Raw genomic sequence first — 16,263 nt, 5'->3', positions numbered from 1 at the left:
TATATATATATATATATATATATACACTACCAAGCGTAAAATAGATAGCTAGTGGGAAGCAGCTGAATAGCACAGGGAGATCAGCCCGGTACTTTGTGACCACCTAGAGGGTTGGGATAGGGAGGGTGGGAGGGAGGGAGACGCAAGAGGGAAGATCTATGGGGATATATGTTTATGTATAGCTGATTCACTTTGTTATAAAGCAGAAACTAACGCACCATTGTAAAGCAATTTTACTCCAATAAAGATGTTAAACTTTTTAAAAATGTATTAATACATTTTATTTCACCTATTCATTTATACCTTACTAAATTGGCAAAAGAAGCTAAAGCAGTCTGGAAGGCTAAATAATATATGTCATATGAGCATCAGTTAAAGCAGGGTGCAAAAAGAAATAAAAGGTAGAAATCAAACACTAACCTTTAATCCAGGAACTGTCAGCTAAAGCAGCAGAAGCCAGTTGGGGTCTTTCTTGCTCATTTGCCATGTGACATTGTGTTCTGTAAATTTATTGGTATGGCAAAAGGTCACTGATAGACTGTGGTAGAGCTAGTAAAAGCTGTCTCAGGAGGAGATAATTCATCTAAGTCTCTGTTAGAGATTAGAGGAAGCCTTTTAATCAGAGCCCCAAATGTGAGGAAAGAAGAGCTATAATTGGACACTTATTGGATATATATCATATCAAATGAGAGATACAGCGACATGACTGTATACAGCAGCCTGACTGGACAAATCTTTCATTTTTTTTTTTCCTTTTTGTCCTCTCATTCTAAAACTGGGGGCAGGTCTCAATATTCTCTGCTTGGACTTTTGAAGTTCAACAATGAAAGAGAGAAATATCTTCATTAGAGGGCTGAGAACTGTCTGAAAATTATGTGTGCATGTAAATTCTGATTGCTTAATATTAATCTGAGTAGAAAACAAGGGGCTTTGCCGAAAACCCTTTTGATTGATGTCTGATTCTTAGAGCCTGAACCTTTCATCCACTGACTTATAAAAGAAACTACAATTTTTTAAAGGATAAGTGAAGGAAAAGAGAATCCCCCTAGAATTTAGACAAATTTCCTCCAAAACAATCTGCATTGTTGAGTGCAAGATAGAACTGTAAGGGAATCCAATAGTGAATATTCTACGGGCTATAGTGTCAAATTGTAAACTGCCCTCATGTATGTAAACAAAGCTTTTTTTTTTCTCATTTTATTTTCTCATACGTGGCATGTTCATACAGTAGGTTCTTTTTTCTCTCCCTTTCCCTTGTTGATCTTGGTGATTGGTTGAACATTAAGTAACAAACACCCACAGGGTGGTTTGAAAAAGCCTCTCCCAAATTCTAAGGCAAGCCCACTTTCCCCATTCAGTGGAAACAGTCGTGTCTCTGGTGAGAAATCTGGGATCAAATTGTCCTTCCACCCAGTGGCCAACCATGAGTGGATATTGTTAACTGAAAACTAGGAGAAATGGAAATATGTCAATACCCACAACAAAATATAGAATCATATTGAACATAAAAACAGGCACTGGATCAATGTGAACATGTTCAAATGCTCAGGTTTTGGCAGAATTTCTGTGGTTGCTGGATAGTTTCTTTTGTATGGCCATGACATGGTAACTAATAATTTTCCTGCAACTAAACCAGTCATTTTAACTAAAGTGTGTGGGTTGAATATTTGTACTGCAAAATGTGCGTAAGTAAACTTTAAAAAGAGCAGGTTCTTGCATTGTTGTAAATCAGAATCATGACACTGTAAAAAGAGAGTCTATTTTGAGAAAGGATTTGTCTATTGAAGACACGAATGGTAACCATAGTGGATATTAATAGCACTGACAATTTGTCCTGGGTACCAGAGAAAGATGCTCAATGTGGAGGTCTGCTAGCTTCTACCCAGCCCAAGCTTTCCACTTTCTTTCCTTTATGGGTCTTTGCTGACGTACCAAATTAAGTTGGGCCCTTTTCCTAAATCTCTGCAGATTTGTCCTATAATGAGGAATAAAAGGAAGAACCTTGGGAGAAAAGTCGCCAAGAGTCATCCTGACATAGTAAATTCATGATGTATTTACAGGATGCAGCCAGACTTGGGGAGTTTCTACACTGATCTTGCTTACCAGGAATTTGAGGTGCTCTTGGCACAGTTAAGTTAAATTGGTCTGAATTAGAGGCAACAGGGAACCGCTGAAGGGACACTGTTTTGTATGCCCTGTGGAAACTGTACTGTGTTTGTGAATGGCCTCAATTTGCAGTATTGGAGAACACTACCATACATTAAGAACTACAAATGACGGTATTCACGAAGTTAGAAAAAAAAACATTACCATGAGTTTATATACTGAATATTAAAGAGCCAGGGTCAGGTGTCTCCAACCACCTGAATGATCACTGAAATGAAAATTATTGGTTTCTAAAATCCACTCCCAAAGATTTATGTCCTGGTCTCTGAAAGTTGTTTATAGAGTTCAGAGCTCCTGGTGGATAAATTTCTATACAACTGGCTAATGAGAAGACATTTAGGAGCCAGTTTTTGATGGGAAATTATCCAAATTGGGTGGAGAAAAAAAGAGTTCTGTCCTGCCTTGTGGCTTTGGCCTATTAGTGGATGCTATCCACAATTATCCTATTGGTAAGTTACTAAAATTGCAAAACAATGAGATTGATGCAGCATCAGAAATAAATTTTTAAAAAGTGGCTGCCAGGGCAAAACTTTTAGCGAACACTGGATTGGCCTGTATTTTGTACAAAGCTCAGAGCACAGAGGCAAGAGAAGGAACTGTAAAATAAGACGAAACTCTTGCCACTGACATTCTAATTATTAAAGGACTGGGTCCAAGACAACATGAGGCACATCCCTGTGGGTTAGGTTAGCTGACATATGACAAAATAAAAATCCTCTTTTCCCTTGTGGGTGCCCTGAAGATCTATGGTTGGATGATTCACAGAGCCATGCTATTGATGCCCTGACAAGACCTGTGGCTATCTCTGACAGGTTAGATATCCTGGAGGTACATGCGGACACAAACAAAGGGACCACGGAGAAAGGTCCTGAGTATAGCCCACTGTGTTCTGGCAGCAGTCTCCACCCTTGTTCAACCACCCCATGAGTGTGAGGAATTGGCTCTGCCCACCATTGGGCAGTGTTTACACTGGGCCACTACCTACTTACCAAGACAGAAAGTTCTTGCAGCTGTTGATAGTTACGCAGGTTATAAGGCCACTCTCCTGGCAATAAAAGTAGCCACCTCAGGGTCCACAGTTGGTGTTTTCCTCAATGTACTCTTCAGAGATGAGTCCAGTTAACTCTGATCCCAAGAGTGGGTCATGATCTGATTGTAAAAATGACCTCCCACCTTTCCTACTAACCCCAAGCACTGAAGAATAGAAGAGCGGAATGGTCTCCCCATCTCCAAGCTCAGGACCCTCAATAACCCTTACTTGTCAGTGAATGACTTACTATTGCAAGCATTTACCTTCTCAAGTCATGCCCCTTACTGTGTGGTGTCCCACATTACAAGTCTCTTGGTGAATAAAACAAAGGGGTGTGTTAAGATGAGGGAGTGCAGATAACAGTCTAGTCAACATACGGTCTGAATCCCCAGGTATATTTGTAATCTGGCCATGTTCAACATTCGGGGACTTGATAGATGGCCTGAGCTTTTCTTTTTCAAATCACAAGTGGGGAAGCAGAAGAGCTCCTTTATTGACTGGACTTGAACACAGAAAACAAAGTTCATTGGGAAGAGCTCTAAATTATTTTTCTCAAAATTAAAATTTTTCCTTTAACACAAACCTGTGCATTGTTTGTAAATTCCTCATTTAAAACAGTGAGTGCAGGGGCCTCCCTGGTGGAGCAGTGGTTGAGAGTCCGCCTGCCGATGCAGGGGATACGGGTTCGTGCCCCGGTCCGGGAGGATCCCATATGCCGCGGAGCGGCTGGGCCCGTGAGCCATGGCCGCTGAGCCTGCGCATCCGGAGCCTGTGCTCCACAACGGGAGAGGCCACAACAGTGAGAGGCCCGCGTACCGCAAAAAAAAAAAAAAAAAAAAGTTTCTAAAAAAAAAAAAAAAAAAACAAAAAAAAAAAAAACAGTGAGTGCAGGACAGTTGTTAAAAGCCCAGGTAATAAAATGTATTCAGTTAGTTGAGACAGTAAAAAACCTAATTGAGAAGTATTACAGACAAATTTTAAAAAATATTCAAAAGCATTTCAAATACCAATAAGAGTTTCAAATGGAATATTTTATTCACATGTTAGTTGTCTTTTTAACATGTACACACACACTGACACACTCTGATTGGTCTGCGTGGAACAAGGGTTGTCTAAATATCCTAAGGGAAAATGAAAAATTAAAAAATATATTAATTTTTCATTGTTATAGACAATTACATCCACATCACTTACAAAGCTATTACTGATTCTGTTCAAGGAAGCAGAATGGCATAGGAGGAGGAAACTTATGGGTAAATTCAGCAGTGACACAACTGAGATCTCAACATGAGAAAGCTGACAAAACATGGATTTTTGCTGTGAAATTTTTCTTTGCAAAATATGGAGAAAAGTCTCTCAATGGGCAGTAAATAAGAGAAGGTGGTGAACTTTTGTAGTCAATTCTCACAGTATTGTGTAGGGGCAACAAGAAAACTGCTTAGTCCTTCTCTGGGACCAGTTTCAGAACTTTTCCAATCGCAATGGTCTTACCCTCATCTCTTAAAGTAAAACGACCCATTTGAGGAAAATCTTTGAATGTCTCAAGGCAGATAGTTCCTGCTGTCCTTAAACGGGCAATGCACACTTGATCTTGTTTCACGAAGCGGGGCCGTGTCTTACTCTTTTCTCCTGATTTTTTATCTACCAAGGAGATTAAGGCTGTTATCTCAACTTCCTCAATACAAGTATGAATGTGCAGCACCGCATTATAACCTGGGCAGATGATGGATTTGTGCTCAATAATCACTATCTGAACATCAAATGTGCGTCCAGAATGGCAAAGATTATTAGGATCACAGAGTATGAATCCTGGAAGAATCTCTTCTTCTTCAATTCCCTTCAGTCTGATTTTAAGGTTTTCACCTGGGGCTACATAATCAGTTTCAGCATCATCAGAAAGTATTCCAAGAACTTCCACATTGTGCTTGTTTGGCATCATCACAAGCTGCTGGCCTTTAAAAATGGATCCTGATTCCAGCTTTCCCAGGACCACAGTGCCCATATCCTTGTACTTATCCACAATTGGCAGTCTAATTGGTCCATCAATGGATCTGTTGAAGTTTGGCATATTATCCAAATACGGAATGAATGGTAATCCAGTGTACCAAGGGCAGAAATCTGATTGCTCTTTAATATTTGCCCCGGTAAGCCCTGAGCAGGGCATAAAGTGAATGTCCTTTTTGGGACTGAAGCCGACTTTCTTCAAAAAGGGCACTAGCTTTTCTTTACATTCTTCATATCTCTCGCTGCTCCAATTTACTGTGGGATCATCCATCTTATTAATAAGCACTATTAAATATTTCACCCCTGCTGTTTTTGCCAACATCGCATGTTCTCTTGTCTGTCCACCTTTTTCAAATCCAGTCTCAAACTCTCCTTTCCTGGCAGAGATTACCAGTACAGCCAAATCAGCTTGAGAAGCACCACCAATCATATTTGGGACAAAACTCTTGTGGCCAGGGGCATCTAAAATTGTGAAATGTTTCTTTTCTGTTTCAAAATAGGCACGACCCACTTCTACTGTTTTACCCTTGTCTCGTTCTTCCTGATTTGTATCTAAGGCCCAGGACAAATACCAAGTTTCTCTGTTTTTTTCTTTAGCTTCTCTTTCATATTTCTCAAGTGTCCTTTTGTCAACCATTCCTGTCAAAAACATGATCTGTCCTCCAATGGTTGACTTTCCGGCATCTACATGCCCAATGAATACCACATTTACGTGCTCTTTTTTAGGAGCACCTGAGGGGACGACCACAGATTTCGATTTTCTGATTTCCTCTTTCTCAATCAATTCCTGGCCACTTTCTTCTGGGGGCCCCGAATCTCCCAAGGAACTACCCCCTGGCTCAGCTTCACTTACTTCTTTATTGTGCTCCCATGATTCTTCTAAGACCATCTCCACCTCTCCATTTTCTACAACAGGTTCCGAAAGTTCCATGGTAACGGCTGAATTGGAACCTTCACGCCACACTAACTGTTCCTCTTTGGAATGTTCCACAGGTGCCCCCCGTCCCAGCCTTTTACCTTGAGGGTCGCCCGCGCCGGGGCAGGTTTCATCGATGCCGGGGGCGTCGGCCGGGGGGGTCTGCGGCTGGCACGGGCCCCGCAGGAAGGACGGCACGAACTCCGCGGCGTGGACGTTAGGCACGAAGGGTTTGGCGTTGACGTTGAGCTGTCGGCTGAAGGCCGAGCTGAGGGGCTCACGCTGGGCCTCGGCCGCCGCCGCCGCAGCCGCCGAGGCGGCTCGGTCCCCGCTCGGGGCCAAACCCGGTGCTTCCATGTCCACCTGGTCCCAGCAGTCGGGAGCCGAGTCGCTGCTGCTGCTGCTGCCCGGATCCATGGTCCTCAGCCCTGATGGATGCGGGGAGGGAGCGGGCTCAACGGGCCAGAAAGAGCGGGCAGTGCCGCCGGGGGTGAGGCGGCAAGAGCAGGGGGCTCGGGGGGGAGCGACACGAACCTTAGCGGCGGCGCGGAGGCAGCCCGGTCCCGACGCTGCATTCGCAACTGCGGCGGCGGCAGCAGATATGGCGGCGCAGCCTCTCCTGTTGTGTGTGAGCGGATCTCCTCCCCCAAACCCCGACCACTTCCGACTTCTCCACCGCCGACCCGGCGCCGGGCGGGGATTGACCTCTCGCTGCCATCCGTACGCTCGGCCTCCTGCATCCTCAGTCCTGGGTGAAGTCCGAAAGTCTCTCTCTCTCTCTCTCTCTTTTTTTTTTTTTTACGTAAATGTCCATTCATTTTTGTTCACGCGCTCCGGAAGAGCGATTTGACCACGATTTAATGAAGCCTAGACAGGCACACCTGATTTCCAATTCTACTCAAGATTCAAGTGAAAATGAAAATTCCTATTGAACAAATGGAGGTAGGATAGGGGTTAAAGGTTTACCCAGCAACCGAAGGAAGAAATTAGTGATCAGGGAGGCGCTCTTGAAATACAGGGAGATGAAGCCAAACCTTGGAAATGCGACTTTAAATCAGTATTAATTTGAAACCCGAGGCCTTTGGATTTCCCTTTTCCAGTGCTGCCCCTCCCGCCCCCGCCCCCGACCCGCCAGAAGCCTTTAACTTTGGCTGATGGCTTCTACCGTGTAAAGATGGGGTTATAACCTTTTTTCATGTTAAGCACTTTGGCTGTATCTACATGGAAGGAATTCCCAAGGAGACCCTTGTCCTGGTAAAGCTGCGCAACCTACAGCATTTGTGCAGGTGCCAGGACAATAGCTGGCCTGTGATGCGGTGTTGGATCACATAGACAGGCACAGGACTCAGATCACTTGTATTCTTCTAACCAACTGTATTCTGGTGTACCTGCCCCACTCACCAGCACCTCCCTGGAGTACACCGTAGGTCCACAGAATTTCCTCTTTAATTCTGGGGGCCTGGAACCTTACTGCTGATACTGGGTTTGCTCTAAGAAAGAATCAGTGTCATATTGGAACCTTACAAGGCTTGTGGGTATCAGCCTAATTAAGCCGATTAAGACCTCCGAGATGGGCAAAGTCCATAAGACCCTAAGCAATAGAATCTCACTCTTAGAAAGAGTTTGTAACATTTGAGCCAAAGCCTAGAAGAGCTACTTTGTAATTTATCTTAATTTAGATCAAACTGAAATAGAAAAAGGATACTGGGAAAATGCAGTTTTCTAGTACAAGACGAAGTCATAGAGTTGGATATTAAATACATCCAACAACAACCCAAAATGTAAACATTAGTAACTGATTTATAACTTAAGAAATTTGTTCTGCAGATTTCAGGGGTAGAAAAAAATGTCGTATGTCTAACACACTTGGATCCTTGGTGGTTTCAGTCTGGGTTTGCCACTATTTTACTAGCTCTGTGCTGTTCCGAAGCCATTAGATGTGAAACCCCTTCATTCTTTTTGCCTCAGGTAATGGCTTAATTATTCGCTATCACATAAAGAGAATGTACACACCTAATCACAAAGAATAGGAAGAAATGAGAGGGTGAATGCAGAGACCCTTGGACAGCACTCTACAATGTGCTGGAGCCTTTCTTGGGCATGCTGTGAACCTCAGATAGACTTACTAAAATGTCTCTGGGAGAACTTGTCAAGGTTTAGGCAATTGTGTTCACATAAAGTTAGTAATAGAAAGGAAGCGGAACAGACCAGAGACATTCCCTTTACCTGGGTCATTTGTATTGATCATGAGAATATTAGTGTAAATGCTACTTAATAATATCTCTGTTAGAGAACAGAGGATGATTCACTTTTAGAAAACTAAAGGAGAAATGAGAAATGGTGACTGGATGTCTTCACAAGCCATCATCCTTGGGGCTCAGGGAGAGGCAGATACACCCAAGAGAAAGAAACATTGACCAGGCTATATACACAGAGACTAACCTTGGACAAAACGCTCTTTGTTTGTGTGATGGGCTGATTGTCTCCAGTTGATCTGCCTAGAACTTTGAGAGAGTTCATCAGTATATGGGAGAAGCCCCATCAAAGGAAAGATCTGGCCACTGCTTAATTCAATCATTTTCCACTTAAAATTTTTTATTGCAAAATATAGCACAAATACTGAAAATTGCAGAAAACAAAATTATAGCTTATTGACTTAGAAGGAAAACACACTCCTAACCACCACCCAAATCAATAGAACTTTGCCAGCCAATACAGAAGGCTTCTCTGTACCCTGTCCAAACACAGCCCACTCCTTCCATCCTTAAATGTAACCACTATGCTGACATTTATGGTAATCACCTTCATGATTTTCTGTACAGTTTTATCACACAAATGTATACTCAAGCACTACAGTTCAATTTTGCCTAGCTTTTTTTTTAACATCTTTATTGGAGTATAATTGCTTTAAAATGATGTGTTAGTTTCTGCTTTATAACAAAGTGAATCAGTTATACATATACATATGTTCCCATATCTCTTCCCTCCTGCATCTCCCTCCCTCCCACCCTCCCTATCCCACCGCTCTAGGTGGTCACAAAGCATCGAGCTGATCTCCCTGTGCTATGCGGCTGCTTCCCTCTTCCCATTTGTTTATTTTTGTTTTGGTTCCATTTCTCTAGGAGGTGGGTCAAAAAGGATCGTGCTGTGATATATGTCATAGAGTGTTCTGCCTATGTTTTCCACTAAGAGTTTGATAGTGTCTGGCCTTACATTTAGGTCTTCAATCCATTTTGAATTTATTTCTGTGTATGGTATTACGGAGTGTTCTAATTTCTTCTTTTACATGTAGCTGTCCAGTTTTCCCAGCACCATTTATTGAAGAGGCTGTCTTTTCTCCATTGTATATTCTTGCCTCTTTTATCAAAACTAAGGTGACCATATGTACATGGGTTTATCTCTGGGCTTTCTATCCTGTTCCATTGATCTATATGTCTGTTTTTGTGCCAATACCATACTGTCTTGATTACTGTAGATTTGAAGTACAGTCTGAAGTCAGGGAGCCTGATTCCTCCAGCTACGTTTTTCGTTCTCAAGATTGCTTTGGCTATTTGGGGTATTTTGTGTTTCTGTACAAACTGTGAAATTTTTTTGTTCTAGTTCTGTGAAAAATGCCAGTGGTAGTTTGCTAAGAATTGCATTGAATCTGTAGATTGCTTTGGGTAGTAGAGTCATTTTCACAATGTTGATTCTTCCAGTCCAAGAACATGGTATACCTCTCCATCTATTTGTATCATCTTTAATTTCTTTCAACAGTGTCATATAATGTTCTGCATACAGATCTTTTGTCTCCTTAGGTAGGTTTATTCCTAGGTATTTTATTCTTATTGTTGCAATGGTAAATGGGAATGTTTTCTTAATTTCAATTTCAGATTTTTCATCATTACAGTATAGGAATGCAAGAGATTTCTGTGCATTGATTTTGTATCCTGCTACTTTACCAAATTCATTGATTAGCTCTAGTAGTTTTCTGGTAGCATCTTTAGGATTCTCTATGTATAGTATCATGTCATCTACAAAGAGTGACAGCTTTACTTCTTCTTTTCCAAATTGGATTCCTTTTATTTCCTTTTCTTCTCTGATTGCTGTGGCTAAAACTTCCAAAACTATGTTGAATAATAGTGGTGAGAGTGGGCAACCTTGTCTTGTTCCTGGCCTTAGCTGAAATGCTTTCAGTTTTTCACCGTTGAGGATGATGTTGGCTATGTGTTTGTCATATATGGCCTTTATTTTGTTGAGGTAAGTTCTCTCTATGCCTACTTTCTGCAGGGCTTTTATCATAAATGGGTGTTGAATTTTGTCGAAACTTTCTGTGCATCTATTGAGATGATCATATGTTTTTTCTCCTTCAGTTTGTTAATATGGTGTATCACATTGATTGATTTGCATATATTGAAGAATCCTTGCATTCCTGGAATAAACCCCACTTGATCATGTTGTAAGATCCTTTTAATGTGCGGTTGGATTCTGTTTGCTAGTATTTTGTTGAGGTTTTTTACATCTATGTTCATCAGTTATAATGGCCTGTAGTTTTCTTTCTTTGTGACATCTTTGTCTGGTTTTGGTATCAGGGTGATGGTGGCCTCGAAGAATGAGTTTGAGAGTGTTCCTCCCTCTGCTATATTTTGGAAGAATTTGAGAAGGATGGGTGTTAGTTCTTCTCTAAATGTTTGAAAGAATTCTCCTGTGAAGCGATCTGGTTCTGGGCTTTTGTTTGTTGGAAGATTTTTAATCACAGTTTCAATTTTGGTGCTTGTGTTTGGTCTGTTCATATTTTATATTTCTTCCTGGTTCAATCTCAGCAGGTTGTGCATTTCTAAGAATTTGTCCATTTCTTCCAGGTTGTCCATTTTATTGGCATAGAGTTGCTTGGAGTAATCTCTCATGATCTTTTGTATTTCTGCAGTGTCAGTTGTTACTTCTTCTTTTTCATTTCTAATTCTATTGATTTGAGTCTTCTCCCTTTTTTTCTTGATGAGTCTGGCTAATGGTTTGTCAATTTTGTTTACCTTCTCAAAGAACCAGCTTTTGGTTTTATTGATCTTTGCTATCATTTCCTTCATTTCTTTTTCATTTATTTCTGATCTGGTCTTTATGATTTCTTTCCTTCTGCTAATTTTGGTTTTTTTTTCATTCTTCTTTCTCTAATTGCTTTAAGTGTAAGGTTAGGTTGTTTATTTGAGATGTTTCTTTTTTCTTAAGGTAGGATTGTATTGCTATAAACTTCCCTCTTAGAACTGCTTTTGTTGCATCCCATAGGTTTTGGGTTGTTGTGTTTTCATTTTCATTTGTTTCTATGTATTTTTGATTTCCTCTTTGATTTCTTCAGTGATCTCTTGGTTATTAAGTAGTGTGTTGTTTAGCCTCCATGTGTTTTTATTTCTTACAGATTTTTTTCCTGTAATTGATATCTAGTCTCATAGTGTTGTGGTCCGAAAAGATACTTGATAGGATATCAATTTTCTTGAATTTACCAGGACTTGATATGTGACCCAAGATGTGGTCTATCCTGGAGAATGTTCCATGAGCACTTGAGAAGAAAGTGTATTCTGTTGTTTTTGAATGGAATGTCCTATAAATATCACTTAAGTCCATCTTGTTTAATGTATCATTTAAAGTTTTTGTTTCCTTATTTATTTTCATTTTGGATGATCTGTCCATTGGTGAAAGTGAGGTGTTAAAGTCCCCTACTATGATTGTGTTACTGTTGATTTCCCCTTTTACGGCTGTTTTATTTGCCTTATGTATTGAGGTGCTCCTAGGTTAGGTGCATAAATATTTACAATTGTTATATCTTCTTCTTTGATTGATCCCTTGATCATTATGTAGCGTCCTTCTTTGTCCCTTGTAATAGTCTTTGATTTAATGTCTGTTTTGTCTGATATGAGAATTCCTACTCCAGCTTTCTTTTGATTTCCATTTGCATGGAATATCTTTTTCCATCCTCTCACTTTCAGTCTGTATGTGTCCCTGGGTCTGAAGTGGGTCTCTTGTAGACAGCATATATATTGGTCTTGTGTTTGTATCCATTCAGCCAGTGTACATCTTTTGGTTGGAACATTTAATCCATTTACATTTAAGGTAATTATAGATATGTATGTTCCTATCACCATTTTCTTAATTGTTTTGGGTTTGTTATTGTAGATCTTTTTTTCTTTTGTGTTTCCTGCCTAGAGAAGTTCTTTTAGCATTTGTTTTAAAGCTGGTTTGGTGGTGCTGATTTCTCTTAATTTTTGCTTGCCTGTAAGTTTTAAATTTCTCTGTCATATCTGAATCAGATCCTTGTTGGTCCAGTAATCTTGATTGTAGGTTTTTCCCTTTCATCACTTTAAATATGTCCTGCCAGTCCCTTCTGGCTTGCAGAGTTTCTGCTGAAAGGTCAGCTCTTAACCTTATGGGGATTCTCTTGTATGTTATTTGTTCTTTTTCCCTTACTGCTTTTAATATTTTTTCTTTGTATTTAATTTTTGATAGTTTCATTAATATTTGTCTTGCTGTGTTTCTCCTTGGATTTATCCTGTATGGGAATCTCTGTCCTTCTTGGACTTAAGTATTTCCTTTCCCATATTAGGGAAGTTTTCAGCTATAATCTCTTCAAATATTTTCTCAGTCCCTTTCTTTTTCTCTTCTTCTTCTGGGACCCCTATAATTCGAATGTTGGTGCATTTAATATTGTCCTAGAGGTCTCTGAGACTGTTCTCAGTTCTTTTCATTCTTTTTCCTTTATTCTGCTCTGCAGTAGTTTTTTCCACTATTTTGTCTTCCAGGTCACTTACCGTTCTTCTACCTCAGTTATGCTGCTATTGATCCCTTCTAGAGAATTTTTAATTTCATTTATTGTGTTGTTCATCACTGTTTGTTTGCTCTTCAGTTCTTCTAGGTCCTTGTTAAACATTTCTTGTATTTTCTGCATTCTATTTCCAAGATTTTGGATCATCTTTACTATCATTATTCTGAATTCTTTTTCAGGTAGACTGCCTGTTTTCTCCTCATTTGTTAGGTCTGGTGGGTTTTTTTCTTGCTCCTTCATCTTCTTAGTGTTTGTCTGTCTTCTCATTTTTCTTAACTTACTGTGTTTGGAGTCTCCTTTTCACAGGCTGCAGGTTCGTAGTTCCCGTTGTTTTTGGTGTCTGCCCCCAGTTGCTAAGGTTGGTTCAGTGGGTTGTGTAGGCTTCCTGTTGGAGTGGACTAGTGCCTGTGTTCTGGTGGAGGAAGCTGGATCTTGTCTTTCTGGTGGGCAGGTCCATGTCTGGTGGTGTGTTTTGGGGTATGTCTGACCTTATTATGATTTTAGGTAGCCTCTCTGCTAATGGGTGGGGTTGTGCTCCTGTCTTGCTAGTTGTTTGGCATAGGGTGTTGAGCACTGTAGCTTGCTGGTCATTGAGTGGAGCTGAGTCTTGGCATTGAGATGGAGATCTCTGGGCGATTTTTGCTGTTTGATATTACGTGGACCTGGGAGTTCACTTGTGGACCAACATCCTGAACTTGGCTCTCCCACCTCAGAAGCACAGCCCTTATGCCTTGGTGGAGCACCAAAAGTCTGTCATCCACAGGGCTCAGAATAAAAGGGAGAAAGAAAGAATGAGAAAGATAAAATAAAATAAAATGAAATGAAATTGCCTACCTTTTTTGATAATTCTTTTAAGTCTCTCAATCTACAGCTTCCCAACCTATCTTCCATTTTTTCCCATCATTTATTCATTGAAGAAGGTAGATATGTGACTTGGAGAGTTTTCTACATTCTTGGCTTTGCTGATTGTATCCCTATGATATAGTTTAAAATATTCCTTTTTTTCTCTGTGTTTTCTGTATATCTATAATTGGATCTGTGAGCTTGATATAGGTGCAATTTTTTAGCAAGAATACTTGAATGGGGAGTTTGAGTATTTCCATAAAGAGGCACAGCACATAATATCAGGTTGTGACTCCTTTTACAGTTAGCAGAAGTTAATGATGATAGTGTAGAAACATTGCATCATTAGGTGTTGCAAAATTGTGATATTGTACTTCTGTCATTCTTCCTTTCTTTATTAATTGGGATACACATTTAAAACAGTTTCTTTTATTGACAATTTTGTTACTTTGAGGTACAAATTGTAAAAGAGAGACAGGGAAGTGGTTGATTATTTCTCTTTATTTGAGTGTTTTGAAAATAATGGTGTTGTTGCCTATAATCCTTCACAGATGACAAATAAGGATATTGCAAAAGAATAATTATGAATTATTGGATTTACATATATTTGATGTTTTAAACAACTTTTCTCACTACACATTAAATTTTAGATGGTCCATTATTGACCAGTGGAAGCCTCTTCAAGTTGGGTTCTGAGTAGTTTTGAGACTATGCTAGTAATCCTTCATGGTTTATTTATTATCTGGTGAGACAAAATATACCAGACCAATTTTATATATTTCTGCCAAACCAGAAATACTGGTTCTCAATGATAAAAGAGAATGATAAAAATTAGAAAATAAAATAATTATTCATTTGATTTATCCCACCTACACATATAGAAGTCTTGATACTGCCACCACCAATATGATTAGAGAAAACAGATGTTTTTTCCATAAGCTCTACACATTCTCTACCAGTATATCATGGTTGAACTATATTTATCTGTTAATAACTCATTTTGTTGAGTGTTTCCTGGGTGCAGGTCATATTTCAATTACTTTCTATGGATTTTCTTATTTCATTTTCCCTACCTTTCTGCAAAGAAGGTAATCTTATCACTATATTTTACAGAAAAGAAATGGATGTTTAGAGAAGCTGCGTGAATTATCCAAGGTCATATAAGTCGTAAGTAGTGGGCTTTGTGTTCAAACACTGGCAGTATGATTCTAAGGCCATACTGGCTTGTAGCATCTATTATCTACAAAAAAATGAATTGGGAGATTTGGCAGGTTTAAATCACAAAATGGGAGAAGAGGATAAAGTCATAGATTATCTGGAGAAAATGAAAATACTGGTGAATTTTAGAAAGAAAGGATAATACAGTGAAGTTCTTTTATGAGGACATGTTTTCTTCCTGAAGTAGGAGATAACCCTGTGGAGATTGTGAGAGAGGAATGAAATAAGTAAAATGAGAAATGGAGAAGGTTTAGGATAGACTTTTAGGGTGTGGGGGAACTGGCTGACTTGCAAATGTAAAATTATTTTCTTAAGAATTCCAATTAAACAAAAGCAGTTTATACTGGAAAACATAATACTCTCTGGTGTTGAGATTCCCCTCTTTCCAACTCATACACCTAGCATCATTAGGCAGACTAGAGCACAAGCAGAGTTTTAAGTTTCATCCAGGTTTTAGGAATTGTAGTACCAAATCGGCTGGAAGGAGAAGATGAATATATCAAGGGACTAGGGATACAGGGTTAAGAACACTGTGTTGGATGCCTTATATTGGTTTTCTCAGTGTATCTCCCCGCTGCATTCATAAATATGCCTCTCCATACTGAAGAGGCAGGAAAGCTTAATTCTCTGTTTCCTAGAATTTTTACTAGTAGGGTTCCAGATGCATTTTACCTTCTGTCAATCTGATGCACACTGATCAGATTTATTTTAGAGCTAATTTAAGTGTAGAGAGATGTAGAGTAAAGCAGGCATGATCTGGAGTTGTGAATGTAGCTGGGGAAGTATCTTTCTTGAGCTAACAATTCTGGTAGAATTTCCTGGTTCCAAGAAAGCAATTAAGACACCCTATGCTTAAAGCCAACAGTTGCACTGGAAGCATGCTGATTTACACTCAACTGTGGCAGCTCCCCTTGGGGACCAATTCTGCTGAATGACTATAATAATCATTCTGACAGGCCATGAATAGACTTGTATCTCCAGGCCCTAGGACAGTATTTATAGGCCATAACTCCCCAAATTAATCCCTGTACTAATTAACATAGAATGCTTTCTGCTAACAGCAACAAAACATTGACTAGTACAAGTAACGAAAAGTTGGGGTTCAAAATCAAGTCATACCATTGTTAACTACTGTCTTCAGTTAATATCCTTAAACATTCTGTGCCTTAGTTTCCTTATCTGATAAGTGGAGATGAATCCACATTCACACGTTCACCCTGAGGTACTAGGGGCAAAGGTACATGGCGGGTACAAAGAGCCAAAGAGGCTAGATTTGTAAGATACTTCAGTGGCATC

The 16,263-nt window shown here is 39.8% G+C and overlaps 1 protein-coding gene across 1 annotated transcript; it reads right to left on the bottom strand.

Moving 5' to 3' along the window:
* Window positions 1-4,208: 4,208 nt before the first annotated feature.
* GSPT2 (G1 to S phase transition 2) lies at window positions 4,209-6,755 on the bottom strand. The gene is made up of 2 exons (XM_081221355.1): window positions 6,651-6,755; window positions 4,209-6,544 (listed from the first exon to the last, which is right to left on the bottom strand). Exon 2 carries the CDS (start codon window positions 6,531-6,533, stop codon window positions 4,635-4,637), a length of 1,899 nt encoding a protein of 632 aa, XP_081077481.1. The 5' UTR covers window positions 6,534-6,544; window positions 6,651-6,755; the 3' UTR covers window positions 4,209-4,634.
* Between the last annotated feature and the right edge of the window lie 9,508 nt (window positions 6,756-16,263).

The sequence above is a fragment of the Mesoplodon bidens genome (assembly GCF_964165515.1).
Source record: "Mesoplodon bidens genome assembly, chromosome: X".
Taxonomy (NCBI): domain Eukaryota; kingdom Metazoa; phylum Chordata; class Mammalia; order Artiodactyla; family Ziphiidae; genus Mesoplodon; species Mesoplodon bidens.
This window is presented reverse-complemented; position numbering and strand designations above follow the sequence as displayed.

Coding starts and splice junctions, on each gene's coding strand:
- GSPT2 (XM_081221355.1), bottom strand. CDS start 6,533: ATGGATCCGGGCAGCAGCAGCAGCAGCGACTCGGCTCCCGACTGCTGG.